This window comes from Balaenoptera ricei, chromosome 3, assembly GCF_028023285.1.
Source record: "Balaenoptera ricei isolate mBalRic1 chromosome 3, mBalRic1.hap2, whole genome shotgun sequence".
Lineage (NCBI taxonomy): Eukaryota > Metazoa > Chordata > Mammalia > Artiodactyla > Balaenopteridae > Balaenoptera > Balaenoptera ricei.
In genome coordinates this window covers 59,614,273-59,631,228 of record NC_082641.1, presented here as the reverse complement: position 1 = coordinate 59,631,228, position 16,956 = coordinate 59,614,273, and the positions used below count along the sequence as shown (strand labels likewise).

Here is a 16,956-nt window from a genome sequence, read left to right as displayed (position 1 = left end):
TTTTAATGCAGTCACCATGGGGAAAGGTAAGGGATGATTCATTTAGCACCTTGGCATAAATAAGTTAGCTAACCAGAGATAACTACAGAGTCTTAAGGAATAGAACGGAGAATACATGTATTTTAATAGGAGAAACTGACAGCAGTTCCAAAGAGTGACCATGTGGGTTTATTTAATATTGTACCTAGGAAGGTGTATCACTTGAATTAAATCTAGTCAAAAGAGTAAAATTCAACACCAAATATTTTTTTAAAGCTGAGATGTCCATATTTAGCTTCTAATAATTTGTTGCAAAATCATTTTTATAACTTCTGATTTAAGAAAAAGAATTTTTTTCCCTTTAGCTTCAGTAACTGTGAAATGGGAAATAAAAATTAACTTTTTTCAATTTACCTGAGAAACATTTACCATGTGAATATTGTACCAGGCTCTAGATTGTACCTCAGAACGGTGATTTTGAAAGCTTGATTACCAAACTTATTTGGATAGTGTTGACTTAAAAAATTGCACAACGTGAGAGTTACGAGGTAAGTTTTATTTGGGGCAAAATGAGCACTGCAGGCCGGGAGACAGCGTTTCAGATAACTCTGAGAAACTGCTCTGAGGAGGCAAGGGGAGGAGCCAGGATAAATTAGGAGTTTTGCAACAAAGGGCAGGTAGTTGGGAACGTCAAAAGATTATTGTTAATTAAAGAAAACCAGATATCTCAAGTTAAGGAATTTAGAGCTTTTCTATGTGTGGGAAGATGCAAGAGTCTGGGCTCGTTGAAATCATTCCTTTGATGTGAACCTCAGCTCTCTGGGGCCAGTATCCTGTATTTTCACATCCTGAGTTTCCTCAGGGCTCACCGCAGGGAGTGGCTGCAGTCTGATGGCTGCTAGATGGCAGGTATTCTTTTCAGCCCTGAATTTCCTCAAGGGCTCACTGGCTCACGTTGGATGGCTGCAATCGTTGATGACTGACATCCTTTGTTTATCGATATGGCAGGAAATATTCCATTTATAAATATTCCATTCCATTTATAAATATTCCATTTATCAGTAGCTTTTTAAAAATATAGACTCTCAGACCCGTATTTGAGTAGAACCTAGGACTGTCCATTTTTCAAAAGCCTCCCAAGTAATTGGTGATGATCAGCTGTTGGAACAATTGCCATAGAGGACTTGAAGAGTTAATGAATGTATCTTTCAAAGATTTTTCATGAGACTGTAACTCAGCCATCTGCTGGTTATGGGCTTGTTGTAAAATTAAGATAAGAAGGATAAATGAAGTACTTGGTATTTGTCCCTCTTTTTTGCCTTCATGGGAATTCATTGGTAGTAAAATAGATATCTCCTTCAACTTTCCACTGCCCACCCCACCCTCACCGTTTTTGTTTACAGTAAGAGTTAGACCATGTTACCAAAGTGTTAAACATCTGTAGCAGATTTTAATTGATATTAGTTTTTAAATTGACAGATGCTGCTTTCACAGTTTTTAATTTTATTCTTTGAAAATAAACCTTTAGAAATTTAACTGTATGAGGAAAATTGATTTTGTCAAATAAATAGAGAGACCAGAAAAGGTGCTTTCCCAGAATTATTTAAAGAAAAAAATACATATTGTCTCACAACTTCAACCTGATTTTAAGTAAATTCTAAATAATTCAGTTACTAAACAGATTTCTAAATAAATTTTCCTTAAAACTCAGATATAATATTGACATTCAACTTCAAAACAAACTATTTTAGAAATGATGAGATTGGGATTGGCACATATACACTACTATGTATAAAATAGATAACTAATGAGAACCTTCTGTTTAGCACAGGGAGCGCTACTCAGTGATCTGTGGTGACCTAAATGGGAAGGAAATCTAAAACAGAAGTGGATATGTGTATATGTATAACTGATTGAGTTTACTGTACAGCAAAAACTAACAGAACATTGTAAAGCAACTATACTGCAATAAAAATTTTTTAAAAAATGATGGAACATTTTAAGTAAGGGCAAACTATGAAGAAATAGAGGATCTTTGGTTTGACATGCACTATGCTAATTTTTAAAAACATAAGGAGCAGTCTTTTAAAATATTTCATGCTCATCATTTTTATTGGGTGTTGCTGTACCTTTTCTTGTTCTTTATAGGTGCTATGGCAAGCAGTTTTTAAACTTTACATAGAAATTTTAAAATTTTTGTTTGGAGAGTTTAGTAGTATGTATGGAGAGATAATTGGAGACATTGCTATCAAAATTAGGAGGTATGTTAGTTAATTTTATATGTCAACTTGTCTGGGCCATCAGGTGCCCAGATAGTTGGTCAAACATTATTCTGGGAATTTCTTTGAGGATGTTTTTGAATGAGATTAATGTTTAAATCAGTGGATTTGGGTAAATCAGATTGGCCTCCATAATGTGGGTGGGCCTCATCCAACCAGTTGAAGGCCTATATAGAACAAAAAGACCAGCTTCCCTGAGCAAGAGAGAATTATCCAGGAGACGGCCTTTTGACTTTATCTATACCATCAGCTTTCTTGGGTCTTGAGCCTGATGGCCCACAGTGCAGATCTGGACTTGCCAGTTTCCATAGTTACCTGATCCAGCTCCTTACAATAAATCTCTTTCTATGTATAAACATATCCTGTTAGTTCTGTTTCTCTGGAGAACCCTGACTAATACAGCAGGCATCATTGATCTTACTATAATCAGTTTTTGAATACTGGAAAATACTTGTTTGACAGGGAATAATGATTAATTCAATCTTGTGATTATTACCATCAGGCTGCTTCTTCCATCTTCTACTCTCTGAAATGCTGTCTAAGAGGTATGAATCCAGGTTGAATTTCACTTTCCCTCTCCATTAAGCAGCTTCCACCTTCCACCCTTATCCATATGTAGTGGTGAAATCAGTTAAAATGAACATTTAAGAGAACCTTGAAAGGGAAACAAACAAGCACAGGCTTGTTCGACAACTGTGTAATGGAAGAAGGATCATGGTTGGCAAGACCAGAGCTCATGGAGAGATTATGTATATATATACTGCAGGGTCTTTTATCTTTCTTAATTTATTTTATTGAAGTACAGTTGATTTGCAATGTTGTTAATTTCTGCTGTACAGCAAAGTGATTCAGTTATATATATATGTATATACACACACGCACACACATATTCTTTTTCATATTCTTTTCCATTATGGTTTATCACAGGATATTGAATATAGTTCCCTGTGCTATATAGTAGGACCTTGTTGTTTATCCATTCTATATGTAGTAATTTGCATCCTGCAGGGTCTTTTTAAGCCCCAGTAGGCAGGTAATATTCTCTCTTACTAGCTACCTCTCTGATTCATGAATAGCTGGACCACTCAAATTCAGGGTGAGTTTTCAAAACTTAGGGAACCCCTTGACTCTACTATGCTGATCATTAATGTCGTTGATATCCTTTTCCTGACTCTAACCCATCCTGACCTGCTTTAATTCTTAGGGTCCTAAAATTGCTGTCTCTGCCCAGAGTTGCAATTGCTTAGGAATATTTTGGGAAGGAATGGATGAAAACAGGTCTTTGGCACCTGACTTAGCCAGAGTAAAGATATTTCTCATTCAGTGGTTAAATAACTTTGTGTTTAAGTTGTATTTAGATACTACTCAGTGGAGTTTAAAATTATCATTTTAGCATTTACTAACACTGAAGCAATGTAGAGAGATGGTACCATATGTCCAGATCAAACTCTCTAAAAGACAATCATGTAGATATTTGGAAATAATAAAAAATATTTGTATAGATAACCAAATTTGGCTACCTCAGTCTGAGAGAAAGGTATTTTAAGCAAACGTTATCAATAATTCATCGAGATCACTAAAACGCTGAATATCAGGAATGTGTATTCTGTTCTGCGGAATGTGAGGATAGTTCGTGTGAGACATCTCATGCCTCATGGAGAGCCAAGGTTGGTCAGGCTGATTAGGTTGGCCAGGCTTCCATTTCTCTCCCAGTAATCCATGACTCAGTTGAAGAAAATGATCTCAGATAGTAGAGGATTGTTTTTTGGTTAAGGATATATAAACAGATTTGCTCCTTTCCCAGATCCTCTAAATTAATACAATTAATTTAAACCTTCTTTCACCTCTCACACCCTACCCCCAACAGATTTTTTTTTTTGAATGTCTGCACTTTAATGCCCTCGTAGGGGCAGGAGAAAAATGTCACATGTATCAAAAGCATAGATAGCAATTTGTACCCCTTAAGAAAGAATTGATTGAAGTGTATCCTTACATTTTGTTAATCAACAAATGAACAGCTCCAACCCCCATTATATTCCAAGGCATTACCTCTTGAGGGATATTTCTGCCTATGGAAGAGGAAAAAAAAATCAGCTGTCAGGAGCAAACTTTCTTCTTACTTGCTCTCTTATCTTTTGTATTTTCCATATGTGGGTAGGGTCAAATGAAAAATTAGCCCTCAATGGGAAAATTCACTGGTCCTTTAGTAAGATGAATGAAATGAGTGTTACAGATACTTGAATGAATTGCTTTGTGAAGACTCAGAAATACCAAGTAAGTACATAAGCGTACCCTGTTTAATTAATCCTTGGGAATATCTAGGTTTCTTTCTTTCTTTTTTTTTTTTATAAATGTACTTATTTATTTATCGTATTTTTGGCTGTGTTGGCTCTTCGTTGCTGTGCGCGGGTTTTCTCTAGTTGCGGTGAGCGGGGGCTACTCTTTGTTGTGGTGCACGGGCTTCTCACTGCAGTGGCCTCTCGTTGCAGAGCACGGGGTCTAGGCACGCGGGCTTCAGTAGTCGTGGTGCATGGGTTTAGTTGCTCCGCGGCATGTGGGGTCTTACTGGATCAGGGCTCAAACCCGTGTCCCCTGCATTGGCAGGCAGACTCTTAACCACTGCGCCACCAGGGAAGTCCCTAGGTTTACTTCTTGAAATTCCTTCTTCACTCTGGACCTCTGAGCTTTTTGTAAAGTCTGCTTAGGAAGTATGGATACGTGGAACCAGTGTGATAACCTTGAGCACTATAAGGATGCACTATCAATAAATAACAATGAACATTATTAATTGGAGAGGATTTAAGTTCTCAAATTACTTTGTGTTTTCTTGTTATTATGGCTGTTTCAGTGATCAGAAATGCTTGGAAGTTCAGGCTAATGGCTTTACATATTTTCAGAAAGCTTTATTATTGATCATAGAAACAAACATAGAGGGTCCCCCAAAGAGAGATCTTTTTGTAAAGATCTTCTTTGATACTAATAAGATATTTAAGGTAAGAATTCCTTTTAAAGTGATGAAAGCCAGTGTGCTGTGAAATCTTAAAATGGAAACATTTTATCAGAACATTTTAATCTTTTTTGAAAGGGACACAACAACTTCAGATTTTCTGGCATGACTTGAGAATTAGGCAGAATCCATTAAGCATTTAACGCTGTAACACAAAGATTGTATGATTTTTGGCCCTCAGTAGAAATATTAGAACTCAGAACCTGACAAGAGTGGCTCATCAGAACCATTATGGATTAATGAACTAAGAAAAGGGAAATACTAGGAATAAAAAGAAGGAACACTCCCTTTCTCTTTACCTAAGTTCCACAAATTCTTTTACAGAAAGAAATTAAAACAAAATACTAAACATAAGAGCCAAACCTATAAAACTCTTAGAAGAAAACATAGGGGGAAAGTATCATGACATTCAATTTGGCGATGATTTCTTGGATATGAAACCATAAGCAACAAAATAAAAAATAGATAAGCTAGACTTCATGAAAATTAAAAACCTATGTGCATCAAAGGACACTATCAACAGAGTGAAAAGATAACTCAAAGAAAGGGAGAAAATATTATTTGTAAATCATATATCTGATAAGGGATTGATACACAGAGTATATGGAGACTCTTATAACTCAACAACAGCAAACAACTGATTAAAAAATGGGCAAAGGACATAAATCGACATTTAGTAAACAAGATGTAGGGAATTCCCTGGCGGTCCAGTGGTTAGGACTTGGCGCTTTCAGTGCTGGGACCCAGGTTTGATCCTTGGTCGGGGAACTAAAATCCCACAAGCCACGCAGCGTGGCCAAAAAAAAAAAAGAGACATACAAATGGCTAATAAGCACATGAAAAGATACTCAGCATCTTTAAGCATTATGGAAATGCACATCAGAACCATGATGAGATACCATCTCACACTCATCAGGATGGCTATTACCAAAACAAAATAACAAGTATTGATGAGAATATGGAAAAATTGGAATTCTTGCTCATTGCTGGTGGGAAATGTAGAATGAAATGGTACAGCTGTTATGGAAAATGGTATGGTGATTCCTCAAAAAATTAAACATATAATTACCATATGATCCAGAAATTCCACTTCTGATTATATACCCAAAATAAGTGAAAGCAGGGGCTCGAAAATATATTTTTACACCCACACTCATAGACGCATTACTCACAATAGCCAAAAGGTGGAAGCAACCCAGTTGTCCATTAATAGATAAGTAGGTAAATCAAATGTGGTACATACATACAATGGAATATTATTTAGCCTGAGAAAGGAAAGAAATGCTGATACATGCTACAACAAGGATGAACCTTGAACACATCATTACTAAGTGAAATAAGCCAGTCACAAAAGGACAAATATTGTATGATTACTTTTATATGAGGCACTTAGAGTAGTCAAAACAGAGACAGAAAGTAGAATCATGGTTGCCAGGGGTTGGGAGAGGAGTAAATGGGGAGTTAGTGTTTAAATAGGTATGGAGTTTCAGTTAGGGAAAATGAAAAAGTTCTGGAAATGGATGTTGGTGTTGATTGTACATCAATGGGAATGTACATAATGCCACAGAACTGTACATTTTTAAATGGTCAAAACGGTAAATTTTATGTGACATATATTTTACCACAATAAAAAAAGATACTAAGAAAGAATAGCATAAGAATTATCTTAAATGTTACATTTTTAGCTTGTTGCATTAGCTTAGTATTCCTCAGTTGGAAAAAACTACTGTTTTTTCTTTCTAGCAACCTCAAGATGAAATGGAACAAAATGAAGCTCCGTTACAGTAAGTATAATGATTTTTGGCATTATTATATTATAGATATTTTTTGTCATTTTAAACATATAAAATAAGTGTTCTTTTTCTTAAGAGTTTGAGTTATTGTATATTTTTAAATAATTGTCCCTTTAGCAGCATAAATATGTTATTTTACAAACATTGTAGATAAGTTTCATTTCATGAGAATGACTGAATCAGATTAAGTTGATTCTCTAATATTACTTAAAAAGCAAATTTATAGCATAGCATGAGGGAAGAATTTGTAGAGCTTATTGAAATTAGACTTTCAAAGAACTATTATACTTAAAGAGACCTTATCCTTTCAATTTTTTTTAAAACAATGGTTCTCAAAGTAAAGCCTGTGGACCCCCTGGGAGTCCCTGAGGCTCTTTCCAGAGGATCTGTGAGGTCAAAACTATTTTCATAATAATGCTAACACATTATTTGCCTATTTCATGGTATTGACATTTGCACTTACAGTGCTAAAGCAAATGGTGGATAAAAAGCTGGAGCCTTAGTAGGAATCAGGGCAGTGGCACCAAATAGGACTAGTGGTCACCGTATTTTTCACAGCCATGTACTAGCGGTTTAAAAAAAAAAAGCCAGTTTTACTTACTGCATTTGATGAAGCAGAAAAGTTATTAGTTTTATTAAGTTTCTACCCTTGAATATATATCTTTTTACACTTCTGTGTAAAGTGTGATAGTTGTCTTAAGAAGAGCACTTGTGCACTTGTTTGAGTTATAAGATTTGTAAAAAAAAAACTAGTTTCACCTTTCTTTTTTTTTTAATAAATTTATTTATTTATTTATTTTTGGCTGCGTTGGGTCTTCGTTGCTGCGTGCAGGCTTTTCTCTACTTGCAGCGAGCGGGGACCACTCTCCCCTGCGGTGAGCGAGCTTCTCATTGCGGTGGCCTCTCCCGTTGTGGAGCACGGGCTCTAGACATGCGGGCTTCAGTAGTTGTGGCACGTGGGCTCAGTAATTGTGGCTCGCGGGCTCTAGAGCACAGGCTCAGCAGTTGTGGTGCATGGGCTTAGTTGCTCCACGGCATGTGGGATCTTCCCGGACCAGGGCTCGAACCCGTGTCCCCTGCATTGGCAAGCGGATTCTTAACCACTGCGCCACCAGGGAAGTCCCATCACCTTTCTTTTTAACTTGAAAGAATAACTGACAAACTGGTTATTCACAATGGAGTATATGGCAGACATTTTCTTGAACTTTCTGGTAAGATCAGTGGAAGTATTTACAAAGGTGACCTTTTTGAGATTTTTATGATGAAATAAATCAATATAGGGAAGACCTGCATAACTCAGCAAATCAGTATTTTCTGAAAGACCAATGCATAATGTCACAGCATCACCCACAGACAAGTAAAAGATCCATTCAAAGTGCAACGTAGACCAATATAAAAGTTCATTGATCTTGTTTCAATTTTCACATTTCCAGTAACCTTTAAGGAAATTATTGCTTTTAGAGTTTTGGTATGTTATCTAAAAAGAATATGCACTATTATCCAAAAAGGCTGCTAAAGTCCTCCTTCCTTTTCCAACTGCATATCTGTGTGAGGCCAGATTTTTGTAATATACTTCAAATAAAAAAATATATCGTAAAAGATTGAATATGTTGTAGCAGTTCAGATGGCAGCTGTCTTGCATTAAGCCATACATTAAAAAGATTTTTTAAAATGTGAAACAGTGCCACTTTCTCACTAAATTTTTTTTCATTTTGAAAAATGCAGAAATGTTTCATAACAGTATATTAATATATTGGATTATTACTGTTACTTAAAAATTAATGATTATTTAGCATTTTTCTCCATTTTAATTTCTAATATGTAAATATAAATAAATAGAAGCCACATGAACAAAAGCTCTTTGAGTTCCTAAGTTTTAAGAGTGTAAAGGAGTCCAAAGACCAAAAGTTTGAGAATCACTATTTTAAAATAATCCTTTTACTGAATGTGTCAGCAGTATAAGTTCATCTACAGAAATGGAAAAAGAGAAAAGACTAAGAAAGACTAATGCAGCATCCATGGTCTCACAGCCTGGAGAGAACCATTGTTAACATTTTGGTACATTTTATTTTAGGCTTTCTATATATTTTTGTTTTGTTCATATTTTCTACAAAATTGGGATTATTCTGCAGATACTTTTGTTTCCTGTTTTTTTTTTTTTCTTTCTTTCTTTCTTTTTTTTTTGGCCACACCACGCAGCTTGTGGGATCTTGGTTCCCTGACCAGGGATCAAACCCATGCCCCCTGCAGTGGAAGCCCAGCCTCCTAACCACTGGACAGCCAGGGAATTCCCCCTGTTTTCAAATTTTAAGTAGTGTTTATCATAATTATTATTTCACATCATTAATATTTTTTAAAAACATGAATTTTAATGACCTCATAATATTTCATTGTATAACTTATATACTGTAATTCATTTAATCATTTCTCTAATATTGGACATGCATGTTGTTTGCAGTCTTGCCTAATATAAATAATTATTTTTTAATAACTTAGATGAAAGTTTGCTCTATTTTCAAAACTTCTGTGATAAATTCTCTTTTATAATTAAGGAAAAAATTCTGTTGATTCAAACTACGATTTTGTTTTATTTTAAATCAGCTTGTACTCAAAGAATCATGTTTTAGGAAAAAAATGGCATTCTTTTCTATTTGCCTCATAGAAATTATTCTATACGAGCAGTTTCATTTTCAAGATAGCTTATACTGATCACTTCTATTTTTTTAGGCAGGAGAGAATGATCAATTTATTATTCTTGCTTAGGATTCAAGTAGCTTTGCCTGGTTCATAAAAACTGTTCTTAAAACAACTGGAACAAGAGGCTTTTTTTTTTAAAGGAAGATATCTTGATTGCATTTGTATAGTAAATTAGATTGAGAAAAAAATAGTTAAATGATTGCTTTTCTTCAATCAACTTTTTTTAAACATCTTTATTGGAGTATAATTGCTTTACAGTGTTGTGTTAGTTTCTGCTGTATAACAAAGTGAATCAGCTATACATATACATATATCCCCATATCCCCTCCCTATTGCGTCTCCCTCCCACCCTCCTTATCCCACCCCTCTAGGTGGTCACAAAGCACGGAGCTGATCTCCCTGTGCCGTGCAGCTGCTTCCCACTAGCTATCTATTTTACATTTGGTAGTGTATATATGCCAACGCTACTTTCTTACTTCGTCCCAGCTTACATTCAACTTTTAATTATCCCAGGGTAGATGATCAAAATTGTAGATTAGGCATGACCTTTATTTTGCTCTCAACCTCTTCCCTTCAGTAGTTCCTACCTTTTTTTCCCCTGCTGTGAAATACAAAAAAGGTAAATAATGTCTGAGAATTTTCTCATGAGTGACTTTCACTTACATCTCAAGCTATAATGACAAACTTTCAGTGTATTTGAGGATTTAAGTAGTCAAGCTTCATAAATTAGGACCAATTTTTCTCTCACTCCACCTTTCTATTTGGTAGACAGTCATCTCCAAAGCTACTTTCAGAACTAAATGTAGTTTAGCTTGTCTACACTCCTAAAGTTCATTCCTTAATTTTTTTGGCTCTCTCCATTTTTGCAGCCATTTGAAATTTAAATGTTAACAAATTACTAGTAATTGGAGCAAAAAAAGATGATCCTATTTGAAATTCCTTTAAATTAAAAAGAAGTTTAAATTGTATCTGAATGAGAAATAGTGGGGGTTTTTCCATTTGAAAATTTATATGTATTTATTAATTAATTGATTGATGTTTTTTTTTTTTTAGGATTAGAAAAAGTTGTCCAGTGTTCACTGTGTCATTTCCCCAGGCTGAACTTTCACTGAACCACCAGAGTATTCAAGGTACACTTTTATGAGTAGAGTCATATAAAGTGAATTTGTCTTTGCCTAAAAATAGAAGGCTTAGTTAGATATGGATTTATTTACAACTAGGCTGATCTACTGTACATTGCTACCATACATTTTTACATATGAAATCAGTGTTGCTGTTGACCTTGGAATCATGCTGCTTAAAGTTGCCCATATGCAAAGAGCTCAGGTGCAGTCAATACCTACTCCTCCACATCTACTTTTTTGACTTGTAATTTGGGGGCTTAAATTTGAAAACAATGTTTGTTTTCTCTATTCATAGCATTCTTAATATGTATGTCATGTCTTTCTTGACTGGCAGTTAGGCAGGCCATTTACTTGATTTCAGCTGTATTAGAGGGTAGCTGTCTTTCACTTTGAAGTGCCTCCTATGTATGTTGTATGACAGTGTAGTAAATATTCTTAGTGGTCATTGAAACTTTGTATTATGAGAAAAGGCACAAGGACATGATACTTGAAATGGAAAAGCTAAGTTTTAAAATCTCTGTCTTCTGATCTGTTGCTACTACAACAATAGCAGTACCACTTATGCCATCACCAACTCTTGCATGCACTCCTAGTGCCTGGATTTTGGTCTGTAATATTATTTATTCATTATTTTAACAAATATTTATTGAGCCTGCTAAGTGCCAGGTGTATGGGTGCTATGGGTGTACAAATGCCAAGGAAACCAGGGATCCTAAAAGGATAGCTGATCTGTCTTGGAGCTTGAAGATATTAGGATGGATCTGAAAATCTTACCATTGTTGGAAGACAAAAATGCTTTCAAGGATGTCAGGGGGCAGTGCTAAAAGGATAAAGAGCTAGGTCAATTGTGCTCCCACTGGCCAACCTGTGACAAATTAGCTGGGGAACAAAACTAACATGATTTTGGTTCATGGAAATAAGTTTGTGAAAAAAAAAACATGAGTTCATAATGATACTCAAAAAATGTTAGTAGTGTTCAAAAGGTAGTCTCAATACAGGAAAAAAAAGCAACTATAGTAGAATGTTTAAAATTTTTTAATGACTTTAAGAAATAGAGACTTGTTGATACATGTACCTTTAAGACATCTCCTGATTCCTTTTGGCCGCTACATGAATGTTCCTTTTTATGCCTAACTCAACAGCATGAATTCATTTAAATTCTGTTACCTATAATGGAGATGATAATGACACAGAGAAAGTAGATATGATTTTTCCATGTAGTTGCAAATACTTAGGATAACTCAGCCAAAGTAGAGAGGTTGGTTTTTAACTAAACTAATTCCAAACAATTATAATATTACCTGGCTTCATGTGAAATATTTTTTTAAGGAATGGAAGAATTTCATAATTTTATTGCCAACATACTTTTATATCATAAATTGGTATAATATTTATTAAATATTTGATATATCACATGAATGTTTGAGGGAGTCATTTCAAGTTATATGATTAAGAAATGCTGAGTGAGACAATATGTTTTAATGCTTTAATAAAACTGGAATGAAAACATACAATGTTATCTTCTAGGACCTGAGGCTGAAGATCCTAAAGTGTTAACACACCCAGAAAAGGTTGGTCTGTATAATAGAAATTAGCTATTCAAATCTTGGGTTTAGATTTTTTTTAAAACATTATATTGATTAAAGTATCAAGCTCATTTAAGTTTTCCCCTAGGCAGGAATATGACTAAACCATTTCAATAGATAGAATTGTGTAACAACCCATTTCAGTGTTTTTGGTTTTTTTTAAGGGGAATAATTTTCCAGTACTTTTCTCGTAAACTCTTGTAAATCTGTCTTTGGAATAAAGCAGGCTTTCACTGTTCACAGGTTTTTTTGTGAGTTGCAAAAAATTTTCCCCTGCATTCCCGCATTCAATCTGGGCTGCCACAGACAGACAGAAAGCACAAGGACACTTTTCTTACATCTGTTGTGGAGACCCATTTCAGTATTTATTCTTCCTTATCTCTGATGAAATAGAATTTTCTTGATCTGTGTTTCTTATCTAGCATTATAAGTCTTTTATTCTTTATCTAGAGGAGAAGCATATAATTTAATATCAAACTAGTTGCTGAGATGATATAGCGAAAATGCCTTCTGTTGCTTTGTCTATTACCCTTGTTCCTTTAATATTTCCTGCTGGATACTGCTTTCCCATCTTCCAGTTACTAATCAGTAACCATGTAGTGAGTGCTTGTTTTGGCTTTGCTTTCTGCTTGGTGCTATGGGAAATCAGAGGACTATAAGATTGTCTCTGCCCGTAACAGACTCCAACAATCAAGGACCTCCCCAGGCCAACCCTGTCATACACCTGTACCTTACTTCATCTCAGGGATACCTTACACATTCCCACCTCCATGCCTTTGTTTAGGTCAGGAGCCAGAAAGCAAGGGAAAGAGCATAAAATTTGGAACCACATAGGTTGTGTTCCAAGGGCAAGTGTGTCATTTACATGTATAATATACGGAAAGTGATACTCATTTTTTAGGATTATAGTGAGGACTGAGAGCAGTGATGGCTCACGGTGTTTGGTACCTAGTTGGTGCTTAAGAAATACGTGTTTTTCCTTCTTTTATGCCTTCACAAATCATTAATTTCTGGCTTAAGTTCCTTCTCCTCTTTGGATCTGTCTCAGATGACTGTGGTGATCTTGACCAAAGTAATTGCTCCCTCTTTAACATTGCTTATTCACTATGTCAGTATTTCCCTATCACTTGCCTCCTGTGACATTAATAGATCTTCTGAGAATGAAGGATTTTTTTGAACAAAGAAGTTTAGAGAACACTGTATCCTAAAGTCTCCTCAAAGATTTATAGTGCACGTTTTGTAAAGTCTTGTAGTAAATAAACCTGTTTAACTTTGTTTAACCGAGCATTTCAGGCAATCTTGAAAACCCTTCACTGCCTCCCTTTCTTTCCCCCCAGAAAACTTATTCTTGTAACACTAGGGCTATGGTTTATGCCATTCATTTGAGTTCATGCAGTGTTTTTGACATTATTTATAGTTTACTTAATGTCTTATGTATTAATGCCTTCAATCTTAATTTAGGAATTAAGTTCCTTTAGGGCAGAGTTAAATATATATATATATATATATATATATATATATATATATATATATATATATATACTTTATTAGATCTAAGGCCTTGAATTTAGTAGATATAAGGACTTCAGATAAGAGGGAGATCTTGAACATGACTTCAAGAATGGATAGGATCCAGTTCTTCAATTCCTTCTAAATTTCTTGTATCTTTCTGAGCAAATTATAGTTTGCATTGCTAATAAATAAATATATCTTATTAAACTCTGGATGCTATGTACAGAGAGTATAAATGGTGGCAGGTAGAAAAGGAAGAGAGGGAGAATAAAATGTTTTTCACTTCCCTTATTCAAATCAAATCATAGTATTAGAGGGCTTACAAGTTACAGTGCATTCTGGCAGAGTGATGTGTCAGTGAAGGTGGATTTGATTTTTAGAAACAGGCAAAAGTCACTGAAACCCATTCTGTTATTTAAGGTCAAGCAAATTAACAGTTTTAAATGTTGAAAAAAAGTTAGTGCCATTAAGTTATTGAGACTGATTTTCTTGAATGGCTTATAAACAATATTGAAAGTGCTTTCAAAAGAGGAAGTCTAATAATATTTTGATTATTGGAAATATTGAGAGAACAGGTATGACCTATTAAGGTGATGTCTTTGAAAATAATAGTCATTTTGTGTTTTGTAGTTTTGTGTTTTTTGTTTAAAACAACCACAAGTCAGAACCATTGATTTATAGCCAGAGCTTGTAATATTTACATAGAACTGTTTTCATTTCTCCTTTTCTCCTCCCTGACCACCTGTCCTTTGGCCTTTTTACATCACATTTACATATGCATACAGAGGTGGGGAATAAAAGGAAGGTGAAACTATACCAATTTTGTTCCTGGTTAATTAATAAAATTCAATAGGGATTTTTAACAAGGGAGAATTTTTCAACTATTAACTGCAGTGAAGTTTTTAGATTATCTGTTAATTTAACTATCCATGTTATCTCTGCCTCTTCCCTTAGCCCAGATAATTTAAACTTAGCTGAATAGATAATTTGCCATCTGTAATTATGGCCCGGCCAATTTTACCCTTGGTCTACTATTAAATGTTTAACCATGTGTTCACAGTCATTAGTAATTTGGTATAGGAAAGTAATAAAGAGTATTTTTATTTATGGAAGGGAGGAAAGTTGATAAAGCTTTTTGGTGGTAACTTAGCAACATGATGAACTAGAAAACTATAACATTTTCATTTTAAACACTTTTTTGTATATGTAATAATGATGTAAATTCTATTTGGAATATACAGGAACTAAGTAGAGACAGAGACTCTCCTGAAATAAGCCTTCTCTCAAGTACCACTATTAAAGAATTTGATACATTTGCTATAAAGGAGAACTCGTTAATAGAGCCAGAGAAGGAGCCTAGCAAGGAAGTCACATTGACCATGACTTCTGAAGAAACCAAAGATGAAGAAAGCTCTCTTGAAACTTTTGTGTCTGCCTTAGAAAAGTTACTGACATCACCAGAAATCACCCAGGAGGAAAGACCGATTAGAATAATGAGTGATTTTGAACGTGGAGAGTTGATGAACCCATTGAACAATTCTTCGAGTTCCATATCAATACCTTTGACATGTCACAAAGATTTACTAGAAAGCTCAAAGGATGATGCATTGCCAGCTGAGTCGTTAGCAGCCTTAAACACGTTGTCAGAAGCCAAGGTGGAACCCATCTGTCACAGAAAAGAGGGAGATATCAGTCTCAGTGCTGGAAATGAATGTTTAGGAGTGGAGCCCAATATGTCTCAGACTGATGAAGATTGTACACAAATAGCAGAGGTGAATTTTGAGACTCTTTGTTCTACTCAACAATTTGAACAAGATTCCAAGTTAGGTGAGCTACAGGACAAGCATCTTTCAGTGCAGCAAGTAAGTGCAAGTATGAGTCTATGATTTTGCCTTTTATAGTGACCTTTAACAAGTCTTCATTGCCCATATACCTTATTTTAAATTCAAACCTTCTACCCAAATACCAACACTCAGAAGATACTTTTTGACTTTGAAGCATATAGTTACCTTTTTCGAGGTTCCCGGGGTAGAGTTTTCAAGGGGTTAAAAGTTAAAATAGATAAGTTTCTCCTCTGAAAACCTGAGAAGATATATCATCATTACATTGTTTATATAGAAGAAGGAAAAAATTTGTTACCAGAATTTTCCCGGTTAGCTCAGAAAATCACTATGTCTGCCTGGGTGCAGAGTAGAGATAAGATACCCCACATCAGTTTCTAGTTGGAAGTAAAATATATGCAATTGGACTGCCAGGAGAGGGAGAAAATTGTGCCTGGCTTCAGTACAACTTTGCATACTGTGTCTGAGGATACTGTCAGGTGACACAGTTCTTGGGTTTAGAATTCCTGGACTATTATGCTTGGAGACCCTGGAGTGGCCTATCACTTGCCAAGTCCCTTTTTCATGTTGACAGTTTTTTTCTTTTTAAAAATAATCTTTATTTTTCCCTGATTATAATAGTAACACATCCTCATTATAATAAAAAAGTCAAACATTACAGTAAGAGGAAGTCTCCCACAATTCCACTTTCCAGAGATAATCATTGTTAACAGTTTGCTGCATGTCTCCATTTTTTTCTATGCATATTCTATGTAAGTTTATTTTATATAAATGGGATTATATTATACATAATACTTTGCAACTTGTTTTAAAAATTTAATAATACATCGTGGTTATCTTTCTGTGTCAACAAATGTAGCACTACTTAGATCTTTCTACTTGTTGAATGATATTCCACTCTATGGGTGTGTTTGTGTGTGTGTGTGTGTGTATAATAATATAATTTATTTAACCAATTCACTAATGATGGTCATTTGGATTTTTTTTTCTTTTCTTTTCTATTCTCCTTCCGGCTATTACCAAAATGCTCCTGTGAACATTTCTTGGAAGATTTAAATAACATGATACTAAGCTCAGGTTATAACATACACACCTGGAATAATACTGCATGCAATTCTGGTCAAAAAATTTCAAAACA

At 34.9% G+C, this 16,956-nt stretch overlaps 1 protein-coding gene across 3 annotated transcripts in view; it reads left to right on the top strand.

The window, feature by feature from the left end:
* The window catches only part of ANKRD31 (ankyrin repeat domain 31), a 131,889-nt gene that overhangs the window by 12,672 nt on the left and 102,261 nt on the right, over window positions 1-16,956 (top strand). For all 3 annotated transcript variants that reach the window (XR_009502635.1, XM_059919352.1, XM_059919351.1), the window contains exons 4-7: window positions 7,009-7,049; window positions 10,809-10,885; window positions 12,407-12,450; window positions 15,219-15,839. Coding sequence is in view for 2 of the 3 variants with exons in the window: in XM_059919352.1 (XP_059775335.1) it covers window positions 7,009-7,049; window positions 10,809-10,885; window positions 12,407-12,450; window positions 15,219-15,839 (783 nt within the window). In the remaining variant the exon portion in view is untranslated. The remainder of the gene's footprint in view (window positions 1-7,008; window positions 7,050-10,808; window positions 10,886-12,406; window positions 12,451-15,218; window positions 15,840-16,956) is intronic.